Source organism: Tachyglossus aculeatus, chromosome 12, assembly GCF_015852505.1.
Source record: "Tachyglossus aculeatus isolate mTacAcu1 chromosome 12, mTacAcu1.pri, whole genome shotgun sequence".
NCBI classification, from domain to species: Eukaryota; Metazoa; Chordata; class Mammalia; order Monotremata; family Tachyglossidae; genus Tachyglossus; species Tachyglossus aculeatus.
This window is the reverse complement of record NC_052077.1, coordinates 4,613,350-4,627,399: the sequence shown is the minus strand read 5'-3', so window position 1 is coordinate 4,627,399 and position 14,050 is coordinate 4,613,350. Positions and strand designations below refer to the sequence as shown.

General features: G+C 45.1%; 1 protein-coding gene across 1 annotated transcript in view; it reads left to right on the top strand.

The window, feature by feature from the left end:
- The window catches only part of LEF1 (lymphoid enhancer binding factor 1), a gene marked incomplete at its 5' end in the record, with an annotated part of 145,607 nt that overhangs the window by 114,849 nt on the left and 16,708 nt on the right, over window positions 1-14,050 (top strand). Inside the window, 4 exons of the mRNA XM_038755040.1 lie at window positions 462-584; window positions 3,615-3,777; window positions 10,645-10,752; window positions 13,572-13,620. Of these exons, the coding sequence (XP_038610968.1) occupies window positions 462-584; window positions 3,615-3,777; window positions 10,645-10,752; window positions 13,572-13,620 (443 nt within the window). The remainder of the gene's footprint in view (window positions 1-461; window positions 585-3,614; window positions 3,778-10,644; window positions 10,753-13,571; window positions 13,621-14,050) is intronic.

The following is a 14,050-nucleotide window of genomic DNA, read 5'->3' as shown; positions in this document are numbered from 1 at the left end:
CTCATAGTTCCCCCTTCCACCGAATAGTAGGATGGAAGGCAGGAGATGGGAGAAAAGGATTGAATTTTCATAACAACGTCCCAAATTTGATTTTGGGGGGCCTTCACCAAGCAAGAGTCCTACACACCGGGCCTGAGTCTAGAAAGGGGTCCTGTAGACATTTGTACCGCTAAGGGAATTGCTAAGAAAAAAAGGAGAGGAGAATATGCTTGATGATAAAGGGCATCTCCATCATTCCTCCAGCCTTCTGCCTCCTCCTAGTTTGAGAAACCCTGCCTGAAGGGCATATCTGTAAATACGGACCACACAAAAGTAGATAGCCCATGCGGTTAAACACGTGGGTGGATGGGCAGAAAGTCTACTTGACAGTGGGGTGCATCAAACCTAATCCTGAGTCTCTTGGCGGTGTGGCATTCATTTCCTCTGGGACCAATTTTTTTTCTTTCCTCTTCTTCTCCTAGGTTTTCACATCACATGATTCCTGGCCCTCCAGGCCCCCATGCAACCGGAATCCCTCACCCAGCCATCGTAACACCTCAGGTCAAGCAAGAACATCCCCATCCTGACAGTGACCTAATGCACGTGTAAGTCTGTACCGGCTTTCGTCCTTAAAAGTCTTAGAATGCGGGGAGGCGACCAAGAGGGAAAGGGTCTTGGCTTTCATTCTTTTTTACTGTGGCGGTTTATACCCACTAATAATAATAATAAATTGTGGTATTTGTTAAGTGCTTACTATGTGTCAGGCACTGTTCTAAGCGCTGGGGGAGATACAAGCTAATCAGGTTGAACACAGTCCATGTCTCACCTAGGGCTCACAGTCTTAATCCCCAGCATGGGGTTGAACATGGGCCTGGGCATGGGTTCTAATCCCGGCTCTACCATCTGTCTTCTGTGTGACCTTGAGCAAGTCACATCACTTCTCTGGGTCTCAGTCACCTCATCTGGAAAATGGGGATTGAGACTGTGAGCCTCACGAGGGAGGGACTGAGTCCAATCCAGTTTGCTTGCTGAGTCCATCCCAGCGTTAACTGCAGTGCCTGTCACATAGTAAGTGCTTAACAAATAATGTTATTATTATTATTGTATAGGTGAGGGAACTGAGGCACAGAGAAGTGAAGTGAGTTGCCCAAGGCCAAACAGCAGATAAATGGTGAAGCCAGAATTAGAACAGACTCCTAGGCCCGTGCGCTATCCATTAGGCAACACTGCTTCTCTATTCATTCAATCGAATTTATTGAGCGCTATCTGCAGAGCGCTGTACTAAGTACTTGGAAAAGTACAATACACAATAAAGAGAGATGGTCCCTATCAGACTCTCAGCTCTCTCAGTCCCGGGAGAGTTTTTCCGATGGGGATGAGGCTACGTTCAGTGGAAGGTGGACTGAAATGGACCCACCTCTTGTAGGAACCTGGGGCTGCAGGTAAGCGAAGGGAGGTCCGTGTCCTGTGTTCTGGCCCAAGGATTGGGTTCGCAAGATCTCCGAGATAACTCCACTCTGGAGTCAGAGATGGGTTCCAGTTAACCCCTCTGTCAGGAATTGCCCTAAAGGTGATGATGATGATGATGATGATGATGATGGTACTTATTAAGCGCTTACTATGTGCAAAGCACTGTTCTAAGCGCTAGGGAGATACAAGGTGATCAGGTTGTCCCACGTGGGACTCACAGTCTTAATCCCCATTTTACAGATGAGGGAACTGAGGCCCAGAGAAGTGAAGTGACTTGCCCAAACAGCTGACAATTGGCAGAGCTGGGATTTGAACTCATGACCTCTGACTCCAAAACCCGGGCTCTTTCCACTGAGCCACGCTGTCACCTCCATCTTGTCAGTTACCTGAGAGAGTGGATAGAGCGTGGGCCTGGTTTCTAATCCTGGTTGCTGTACAACCTCGGGCAAGTCACTTCAATTCTCTGTGCCTCAGTTTCCTCAACTATAAAATGGGGCTAAAGATGGTGAGCCCCGTGTAGGACATGGACTGTGTCCAACCCAAGTAACTTGTATCTATCCCAACTGTTAGTACAGCACCTGGCACATAGTAACAAATACCCTTAAAACAATCCAAATTGACATGGACATCTCTTAGAGCTTGGGGCCTGTTTGAAGAGCTTTGGGCCATTAGGTTTCTGAGTCCAGTTCTGTGAAAGTTGCTAGTGAGCAGGATCTAGGATTTGGAATCCTGTATGAGGTGTAATTCTTCAACCTGGCTTTCCTCCCAGAACCCCAGGCCCCAGGAACTGCTGGGAAATCCAAAATATTACCTCAGTCACCGAGCTGCAGGGACCCGCTTGGGTTCTGATTTATTCCAGCCTCATGTGGGGGCCTTGGTGTCCTTGGCCTGACTCTTCCTGGTGTCCCCAACACCCAGGGCAGATGGCATCCAGGTTAGAAGTCGCAGCCATCCTGATAGCAAGGCTAGAAGCCCAGAAGAGCATGGGCCCGGGCATCAGAAAACCGGCCTTCTCATCCTAGCTCCACCACTTACCTGCTAAATGACTTTGGTCAAGCTTCTTAACTTTTTTAATAATAATAACGATATTTGTAAAGTGCTTATTAGGTGCCCAGTACTGTTCTAAGCGCTGGAGAGGATACAAGACAGTTGGATTGGGCACAGTCCCTGTCCAACATAGGGCTCACAGCCTCAATCCCCATTTTACAGATGAGGGCACTGAGGCCCAGAGAAGCGAAGTGACTTGCCCAAGGTCACACAGCAGACAAGTGGTGGAGCCAGGATTAGAACCCATCACCATCTGACTCCCAGGCCTGTGCTCTATCCGTTAGGCCATGCTGCTTCTTATGAGTTTTTATGTGCCTCAGTTTCCTTATCTGTAAAATGGGAGTTCAATAGCTGTTCGCCTTCCTACTTAGTCATATTTATTGAGTGCTTACTGTGTGCAGAGCTACATACTATTTATTTTATTTTGTTAGTATGTTTGGTTTCATTCTCTGTCTCCCCCTTTTAGACTGTGAGCCCACTGTTGGGTGGGGACTGTCTCTATATGTTGCCAACTTGTACTTCCCGAGTGCTTAGTACAGTGCTCTGCACACAGTAAGCGCTCAATAAATACAATTGATGATGATGATACTAAGCGCTTGAGAGAGTATAACAGACATCTGGTAAGCCCCAGGTAGGGCAGGGACTGTACCCAACCTGATCATCTTGTATCTATCCCAGCGCTTAGTACAGTGCTTGGCACACAGTAAGTGCTTAACCAATACCACAAATATTAGAAAAGTCCACAACATCCATGCTTCTTTCTGGGTACCGGGGGGTGTGCTGGTCCAGAGTCACAATGAGACAGCAGGCCTCTGGCTCTTCCTCACAGTTGATGGAGACTCTGGTCACAATGCTACCACAGTTCTTTGACCCCACGCCAGCCTTCAGTGACGAGATTTTCGTGGTCATCATCTGCTTTTAAAAAGCGGGGAAGACTTCCTAAAGCATCTGGGGATCTCAGCTGCTGGATTTTACTGTCTTCACGAGGGTCCTGAGAGGCCCATCCTCTCTTCGATCTCAGGGCCTGAGACTGTGTCGGGTCTGGGTAGACTGTGTCCCCGGAGTTGGTTTGGCCGGTGATGGTAAACAGATGGTTTGCCCCCTCCCTCACTTTTTAGGAAGCCTCAGCATGAACAGAGAAAAGAGCAGGAGCCGAAAAGACCTCACATCAAGAAACCTCTGAACGCTTTTATGTTATACATGAAAGAGATGAGAGCCAATGTCGTCGCCGAATGTACTCTGAAAGAAAGCGCAGCTATCAACCAGATCCTTGGCAGAAGGGTAAGTCGCGTAGAGGTGGCAACTGGGGGAATACTTCACTAAAACTCCCCTTTCTCTGCTTCCCAGAGAGGATCCTACCCTCTCCCAACTACGCGAGCTCACAGGTCAGCCCTGGCCCAGACCATTGACTCTCATCTGGTCCAGGTGCTTAGAACAGTGCTCTGCACAGAGTAAGCGCTCAATAAATACCATTGGTTGTTGGATGGACCAGAGTGAAGCTGGGCTAATCCAGAAATAGAGGTTCATTCCCAGGGGGCCTCATGTGAATCAAGCCGGGGTCTTCATTGAGCCCTCCTCTGTGCAGAACCGTAAACTAAGCGCTTGGGAGAGTTCAGTACAACAGCGTTTGCTGACGTGATCCCTGCCCTCAAGGAGCGTGGACTGTTGGGAGTCGTAGTCCCAGCTAGAAGCAGCATAGCCTAGTGGCAAGAGCACAGGCTTGGGAGTCTGAGGATTTGGGTTCTAATCCTGGCTCTACCAGTTGTCTGCTGTGTGACCTTGGGCAAATCACTTCACTTCTCTGGGCCTCAGTTGCCTCATCTGTAAAATGGGGATTAAGACTATGAGCCCCACATGGGACAACCTGATTGCTTTGTAAATACCCAAGCCCTTAGAATAGCGGTCGGCACACAGTAAATGTTTAACAAATACCATTATTATTATTATTATTATTATTATTAGTCCTGGATTTCCCCTGGACAGCTGGATCCTCTGCAAATATACAGTGTCTAGTGTGTGGCAATGTCTAAGCTGCTCTTCCACAGCCCCTAGAGCCCAAAACCTTTCAAAAAGGAGGGATTGTGGGAGGACTAAGTGACAGCGGAGCATGGGCCCAGGAGGCAGAGAGACCTGGGTTCTAATCCCAGCTACACCAATTGTCTGCTATATCAGTCAGTCAGTCAGTCAATCGTATTTATTGAGCACTTACTGTGTGCAGAGCACTTTAGTAAGTGCTTGGGAGAATGCGGCAATAAAAAGACACATTCCCTGCCCACAATGTGAACTGGGGCAAATGACTTCAATTCTCTGTGCCTCAGTTATTTCATCTGTAAAATGGGGATTAAAACTATGAGCTCCAAGTGGGACATGGATTACTTTGTATCTTCCCTGGCACTTACTACAGTGCCTGGCACATAATAAGTGATTAACAAATACCATAAAAAAAAGGATGGCCTCACTCCTAGACAGCCATTCTGAGGTCTCCGGTGCCTTGCCCAGAGCCAGAAAATCAAGCTTCCAGGCACCATCTCTGTCCACTGCCCGGATCCTTGGTTGACCTTTGGTGAAAGCTACGGCCCAGAGCAGCTTTGTCAGAAGCTGTAAGCGGCAACGCCCCTCTGGCACCAGCTTCAAACAGAAGCGATGATCCAGACCCCGAAGTCGGCCAGGGACGGGGGCAGCCTGCTGAACAGGCCTCCTCAAATCCAGAGTGTCTCCTCAGCCTGGACTGGTGGGGAAATTCCATCCCAGTGTCTTCTACCCTGGATCAGACCGATACCGTAGTGGAGACCGGTTATTTACATGTCTGCCCGTACAGGACACAGGAAATGCCTGATTCTTTCTAGGACATAAGCACACCCTTTTCAATTGATTTGTGAGGAGTCTACTCAGCAGTGTGGCTTAGCAGATAGAGCACAGGCCTGGGAATCAGAAGATCATGGGTTCTAATTCTGGCTCTGCCACTTGGGCAAATCACTTTACTTCCCTGTGTCCCAATTCCCTCATCTGTAAATGGGGATTAACACTGTAAGCCCTATGTAGGACAGGGACTGTGTTCAACCCAATTATCTTGAATCTACCCCAGTGCTTAGAACAGTGTCTGTCACTTAGGAAGCACTTAACAAATACCAAAATTAATTAAGTAATTCTAATCCCGCCTCTGCCACTTATCTGCTGCGTGACCCTAGGCAAGTCTTTTCACTTCTCAGTGCCTCAGTTGCCTCATCTGTAAAGTGGGGATTAAGAGTGTGAGCCACAAGTGGGACAGGGACTGTGTCCAACCTGACTAGCTTGTATATACCCCAGGGCTTAGAACAGTGCTTGACACATAATAAGCACTTAACATCATTGTTATTATTATTATTGCTCATTAAACTGATAACTAAAAAATATTTTCACGACTACCTGCCACTAGATATCACAAAGCAAAGTTGTCCGACTTTGCAATTTACCTGAGTCCAATTTCAGTAGCTCAAAATAAAGATGTTCCCCAGGCCCTAAGCATTGGAAGCCAAAGTTATAGCTTTCGTGTTTTTTCAATATGTACAGTGCGTAGCACCACACAGGTTCTTCAACATTTAATAGCATAGTAATACTAATAGCCCTCCAGGGTTAATGCCTGGGCCAGATGGGCCCAGTTACCGATCACAACGTCTCCTAGAGAATTCACAGCTACATAGCCCAAGGTACGGACTTTCCCAAAGCCCTTGGAAAAAGGAATCCGTAAGGAGAAAAAGCTTACGTTTTCATCTCGGTTTCCATCCTACTCTAATTCTTCATGATGAGGGCCATTGGTCTTCCCACAAAAATTAGCGTCCATGCTCCAGAGAGGTAGCAAGGAGATGAGAGAGAGGTATGCCTCATCTCAGGGCTTGCTCGTTTCCAGCAATTGCTACTTTCTCAGCTCCCTTAGCAGTCCTCAGATGAGAGCATAAGGTGGTTTTCATTTTGGGTGTCCCTGGCTCTGATTTGGGGCCCCTGTTTCCATTTACAAGTCTCTGCGATCTTTGATTAAGATCAGGCTTTCGATCCCCTCGGACTATGTTTGAGCAATGCTTGCCAGCTCTTTAAAGTTCCCGGCTCTAAAAACACACAGTTTGGCGTCGGGGTAATTATGGTACTCTTAGCAAATCGATGCTGAAAGTTTGCCACACATTTCGTCTTCTGACAAGTATTACTCACTCATTCATACAATCATATTTATTGAGCGCTTGCCGTGTGTAGAGTGCTGTACTAAGTGCCGGAGAGAGTACAGTACAACAATCAAGCCCACAATGAGCTTAATATCGTCATTTCTCTAAAAATTAGACAACTGACATTCATAAGGATCAAACACAACTTGGAACATCAAAAGTGGTTTCTGAATGCACATTAAGCCTTAATACCTTTAAAATGCACACACATTTTCCGAACAGTCCAGATTCAAGATGCGATGAATATCATGGGATTCATTTTCAGACCAGTTCGCTTTAGAACTGCTAAGGTTCTTTAGGTTGGGTTTGATTGAACCTGTAAATCTGCCAGAGCTCAGTGTAAACATTTCATTAGCGTGACTCTATTAATTTTTCATGAACTGTAGAGCACAGCAAATGCCTGTGATCAGTTATGTTTTACAAATGGATAGGAAGAGAATGTAAAGCTACATTATTTATTTCCATGTTTTGCCTTATTGCAGGTTTCTTTTAATGGCAAAGTTCAGTACTGATAGCATTGCTTTGTTTTCATCTGTAGCTGTAGTAATTGTTAGGAGTAGGGGTAGTAGCGGCAGCAGTCGTGTTTTTTATTACGTGCTTACTGTGCAGAGCACTGTACTAAGCACTGGGAGAAAAAACATGGAGGTGAAAATCCGGTCCTCTAGAGGCTCACAATTTTAGATTAAGGGAGGGGGCAGACCTGTATAACTAGACTGTAAACTCGTCCTCTGTAAGCTTGTGAGCAGCTTACACGTCTACCAACCCTGTTACAGGACTTACAGGATGTTTATTGTTGTATTATACTCTCCCAAGTGCTTAGTACAGTGCTCTGCACACATTAAGCACTTAATAAATACAACTGACTGACTGACTACTCTCCCAAGCACTTAATACGGTTCCCTGCACACCTGAAGTTCTCAATACATAGCACTGAGTGATTGATGGATTGAATTGGGAAAAAAACAACACAGAGCCAATATAGAAGACAGTGATAACAGTATTAAAGGAAGAAGGATCAGGATGTATGAAATTCCATGAAATTCTGAGTTAGGCTCAATCCCAGACAGAGTTCCTCTAGCGTTACATATCCATGGGCTCTCTGGTTGCGGCACACTCTCTGGACCAAATCTTGGAGAGCATAAGGCATTGTGGACTTTCAAGAAAAGTTGAGGGTAATGTACCGAAACCTGTTTGAAACCAATCTCCTCTAGTTCTTGCCCTTATCTCTGGGTTTCTCAAAAGATAACAAGGTCATCTTATATGGGCGTAAAGTTTCCTTGAAGCTATTGTAACACGCCTCTCCCTTCCTTGACTAACAAAATACAGAAATAAGAGATGTTGATAATGAGTCCCTCTCACAAAGTGATATTTTCATCACTGTTCAGTGTTGTTTGCTTCTTCTTCTGGTGGGGCTGTTTTGTTGGAGTTTATAAGGATGGCCTAAGCAGCATTGCTGGGTGGGGAATCTAATTTATGGCAGGCACTGAAAAGATGAAACCTCCATGTGCATCAATCAGTGGTATTAATTGAGCTCTTACTGTCGCAGAGCACTGTACTTAGCGTACATATCTGTAATTTATGTATCTGTATTGTTGTCTGCCTCCCCACCCTAGACTGTAAGCTCGTTGTGGGCAGGGAATATGTCTGTTTATTGTTGTATTGTACTTTTCCAAGTGCTTAGTATAGGACTCTGCACACAGTAAGTGCTCAATAAATATGATTGAATTACAGAAAATAGGGAAGTAGCAGGGTACACAGGTGCCATTGTGGTAGGGATGGGTTGAGTACCTCAGAACATGAGGGGTTGGAATTAGTCCATGGGTGAGGCAGTCAGGAGGGAAAATAGGGTAGGGGGATGAGAGTTTAGGGAAGGCTTCCTGGAGGAGGTGTGATTTTAGTACAGGTTTGAAAATCGGGAGAGTGCTAGACTATAAACTCAATGTGAGAGGGGAATGTTGTACAAAATACATGTTATATGATGTTGCTGTATTGTAGGGAAGCAGTATGGCCTGGTGGATAGAGCGTGGGGCTGGGAGTCAGAAGATCATGGGTTCAAATCCCGCCTCTGCCACTTGTCTGCTCTATGACGTTGGGCAAGTCACTTCACTTTCCTGGGCCTCAGATACCTCATATGGGGATTGAGACAGGGATTGTATCCAACCTGATTTGCTTGTATCCACCCCAGCACTTAGTACAGTGCCTGACACATAGTAAGCGCTTAACAAATACCACAATTATTATTATTACTCTCCCAAGCCCTCTACCCCAGTGCTTAGTGTAGTGTGTAGCACATAGGAAGCGCTTAACAAGTACCATAAAAAAATCAAGCAATAGATCGATGGAATTTATTGAGGATTTCTTCTGCACAGAGCACTGTGCTAAGTGCTTGTTGATGATGATGATGGCATTTGTTAAGTGCTTTCTATGTGCAAAGCACTGTTCTAAGCGCTGGGGGGGATACAAGGTGATCAGGTTGTCCCACAGGCTCACAGTCTTAATCCCCATTTTACAGATGAGGTAACTGAGGCACAGAGAAGTTAAGTGAATTGCCCAAAGTCACACAGCTGACAAGTGGCAAAATTGATTAGAACCCATGACCTCTGGCTCCCAAGCCCGTGCTCTTTCCACTGAGCCACACTGCTTGGGAGAGTACAGTACAAAAGAGTTGGCGGACCAGTTCCCTGCCCTGGAGGAGTTGACAGTGTGGAGGACTTTTACAGGGCTCTACAGTCATGTAGCTTTGGTTGTTCACTGGCATCTTATGACTTGATGAAGGGCCTTCATTATATTGCACTCTCTGAAGCACTTAGTACAGTACTTAGTGCTGTACTGGCTCTACCACCATTTACCTTTGTATAGCACCCTGCACATAGTAAGTGCTCAGGAAATATGATTAACTGACTGACTGCTTACCTGCTGTGTGCCCTTGGAGAAGTCACTTCAACTTCTCTGTGCCTCAGTTCCCTCATCTGCAAAATGGGGATCCAATACCTGTTCGCCCTACTTTCACTGTGAGCCCTTTGCAAGACTAGAGAAGCAGCGTAGCTCAGTGGAAAAAGCACGGGCTTTGGAGTCAGAGGTCATGGGTTTGAATCCTGGCTCCGCCACATCAATCAGTCAATCGTATTTATTGAGCGCTTACTGTGTGCAGAGCACTGTACTAAGCGCTTAGAGCACTGTACTAAGCGCCACATGTCTGCTGTGTGACCTTGGGCAAGTCTCTTAACTTCTCGGAGCCTCAGTTACCTCACCTATAAAATGGGGATGATGACTGTGAGCCCCACGCGGGACAACCTGATCACCTTGTATCCCCCCCAGCGCTTAGAACAGTGCTTTGCACATAGTAAGCGCTTAACAAATGCCATTATTATTATTATTATTGGATCTACTCCAGCACTTAGTACAGTGATAATCATAATAATAATTGTGGTATTTGTTACTATGTGCTGAGCAATGCTTTAAGCACTGGGGTAGATACAAGATAATCGGGTCCTACATGGGGCTCATAATCTAAGTAGGAGGGAGCACAGGTATTGAACCCCCATTTTGCAGATGAGGGAACTGAGGCATAGAGACGTGAAGTGACTTGTCCAAGGTCACACAGCAGTAACTTGGCAGACACGGGATTAGAATCCAGGGTCTCTAACACCCAGGCCCGGGCTCTTTTCACTAAGCTACGCTGCTTCTCATACAGAGTTTGGAACGTAGTAAGCGTTCAGCAAGTTCCACAGTTATTATCATCACCTGCTCTGCTTTCTGTAAAACAAAAGCTATTACCTTCACAGGGTTACACTCTGAGCTCCATGTGAGATGGGAACAGGCTTTTACCATTGATTATTATTTTTGTTATTGCTAATGATTTGCATCTTTTAAATTCCTTTAGGATCCTGAAACACATCATTTGAATCGTTATGATCTGTTCTTAGGTGAATTTTTCTCTCTATTTTACTTCCAGTGGCATGCCCTCTCCCGCGAAGAACAGGCTAAATATTACGAATTAGCTCGAAAAGAAAGGCAATTACACATGCAACTGTATCCAGGCTGGTCTGCAAGAGACAATTACGTAAGCATCAGCTCTATTTAGGCTTGTTGGTCACATACGGTTTTTCCGACTGCCTTCAGGAAAGAAAAGGTATTTTAAGGGACACATGAATTCTGGTGCTTTCTCATTTACCGCAAGACAAAAGGAATCTTACAATGAAGTCCAAATGAAACCATTGCATTTTGTGTCCCCGGAGTCATTAATGCAGTAATTAATCGTTCTCAGATGGTGGATATCTCTACAATTATATTAAAAGCTTACCATTATATACTTGAAAGAACAAACTCTAATTTGATACAGAAAATTGTAAATGGCAAACCTGAGAGGGTCTGGGAGAGAATGAAGGGTTGGTCTTTTAAATAACTTGAGCTACCAGCATTTTAGTGTTTGAAAACAATTCTCATGTTGGACGTGAAATCAGAAGCAGGTGTTTAAACAAAGGGGATTGTCTTTTTAAGTAAGAGGCGAAATTTGGAGCCGCTAATCAGAAGAGTATGGCCACCCCTGCCGATGGACGGAATAGAAGAGTCGCTGAGGTTTTACTAGAGTTTATGTTGTAAACGGCCCTCCTTTTGCATGCTGGGTGACCTTGGGCAAGTAACTGAACTTTCCTGTACCTCACTTCCCACATCTGCAAAATGGGGATTCAGTACCTCTTGTCCCTCCTGCTTAGACTGGGAGCCCTGGGTATAATTTCATTCAATTTTATTTATTGAGCTCTTACTGTGTGCAGAGCACTGGACTAAGCTCCTGGGAGAGTACAGTATGGCAGTAAACAGATGTAGTCCCTGCCCACAATGAGCTTACAGTCTAGCGAAAGCATCCACTATAATCCCATGTACAGAGACTGTCCAACTTGATTATCCTGTGTCTAACCGAGTCCACAGGGCTTGGCAGGGCTTAATAAATACCATGATAAATTACAAAAAGTAGTAGTAGTAGTAGTAGCTGCCACGCTGCCAGCCCCATCTCAGGAATGGGAAATATCTCATTATGTGCTGGAGGCTGATTTGCCTTTTCTGGCTACCAAGCATAAGCAGAGCACAAGGGAAGACCCTACTGAGAGCTCACCTCCTCCAGGAGGCCTTCCCAGACTGAGCCCCTTCCTTCCTCTCCCCCTCGTCCCCCTCTCCATCCCCCCATCTTACCTCCTTCCCTTCCCCACAGCACCTGTATATATGTATATATGTTTGTACATATTTATTACTCTATTTATTTATTTATTTATTTGACTTGTACATATCTATTCTATTTATTTTATTTTGTTAGTATGTTTGGTTTTGTTCTCTGTCTCCCCCTTTTAGACTGTGAGCCCACTGTTGGGTAGGGACTGTCTCTATATGTTGCCAATTTGTACTTCCCAAGTGCTTAGTACAGTGCTCTGCACATAGTAAGCTCTCAATAAATACGATTGATGATGATGATGATGATGTGGGATGAGCCCAGGCCTGGGAATCAGGGGACCTGGGTTCTAATCCCAGCTCCGCCACGTGTCTCCTGTGAGACCTTGAGCAAGTCACTTAACTTCTCTCGGCCTCAGTTACCTCATCTGTAAAATGGGGATTTAAGAGTGTGAGCCCCATGTGGGACAAGGACCTTGTTCAACCTGATTAGCTTGTACGCTGCCTGGCACAAGGTAAGCACTTAACAAAGACCATTAAAAAAAATTCTGTTTTGCAATGGTGAACGTATATGATCTCCCCTTGGCATCAAAACTTCTATCTTCCTGAGTTACCTTGTCTCTTCTCAGCTCAGAAAGAGTAGTCTAGCAGCAGAATTTCTCAATCAGTGGTATTTATTGAGCACTTACTATGTGCAGAGCACTGAACACAGAGTGGCAAGCAGCAGAGCCTGAACTTAACTACTTCCCAACCCCTTGCTCTTTCAATAGGCCATGAAAGATGCTCTGAAGACATTCTTTGAGAAGCAACATAGCCTAGTAGAAAGAACACAAGCCCGGGAGTCAGAGGACTTGGGTTCTAATCCCAGTTCTGCCACTCATCTCCTGTGAGGTCTTGGGCAAGTCACTTCAATTCTCTGTGCCCCAGTTCCCTCATCTGCAAAATGGGGATTCAATACCTGTTCTCCCTCCTACTTAGACTGCAAGCTCCATGCAAGACAGGAACAGTTTCCACACCGATAACCTTATATCTACTCCCGCACTTAGAACAGTGCTTGACACATAGTAAATGCTTAACAATGCCTCCTCCTCTGCCATCGTCCAACTCTGTGGCAACTTTGCCCCAATCAGGGTTGCCCCACTGAAGAAGAGGAGACAGATCTGTTTCACGAGCAGCGCTGCAGTCCCCCTGGATCACTTTAGCTATGGAAGACCTATTTTCTGTCGCAATGGTCACAAAGGGGACTTTCACAGATCATCGGTCTTCATTCACACATTGTGCTTGGAACATCTCTGTGCTAGGCAAATAACAAAAGCAACTTCCAAAAAGAACAAAACGTAGTCCAAAAAAATGGAATCCTCCTTTTAAATGTTCTGCTTGTTCATATATTATTTGGAAGTACCCCCTACTCTTTGTATCCTTGCCCTGGGGTCACCTTTCTAGTTATTATGTTACCTTTGATGAATTTAAGTCACTTATCCACATAGAAACTAAGTTCCCTGGAAACAGCATGGTATCTTTTGGATTCCCTTCATTTCCTCCATGCCCCTTTGTCCTAGGTCTGGCCTTTTAGCTGTAGTCCCAGGCTAATATGGAACCTTCTTTAATGTGAACAGTGAAAACAGGAGATGTATTTTTATGATAAGAAGCATTTTCTCTTCGTGTGATTTTTTTCATTATGCCTAAGTGACAAATGACCTGTTTTTTGGTTTTTTTTAGGGTAAGAAAAAGAAGAGGAAGCGAGAGAAGCTACAGGAATCCACATCAGGTATGCCTGGTGTGATTTTTGCCTTTCATTCTTTCTGTTTCTAACATCCCCTGCTTGAAGCAACAGGCGTCTCTCTGAATACTGCCGTATTCTGTGGTTGTATACATTTTGCTTTTAACCCTGTTGTCTAACCGGAGACTCGAAAGAATATGAATGTGTGCAGATACATTCAAAAGACCCCTCCTGGATTCACTCTCCCCTAGAATCCTGGGCATTAACGGTGGAGAAATGATTACTTCTGCTATTTGGCTTCGTTCTTTTTCTCTATATTGATTTGTCTTTTTTTCTACCTCTGTTTTTCCATTCACATCCTCCCCCAAAGTTGTCATATTTTGTGTTGTTTGTAGAACATAAAACATTCCATTCCCTGGAATTGCTTTTTTTTTTTCCAAACCACATAGTTTAAAAACAAGCAGTCAGAGACTCCATT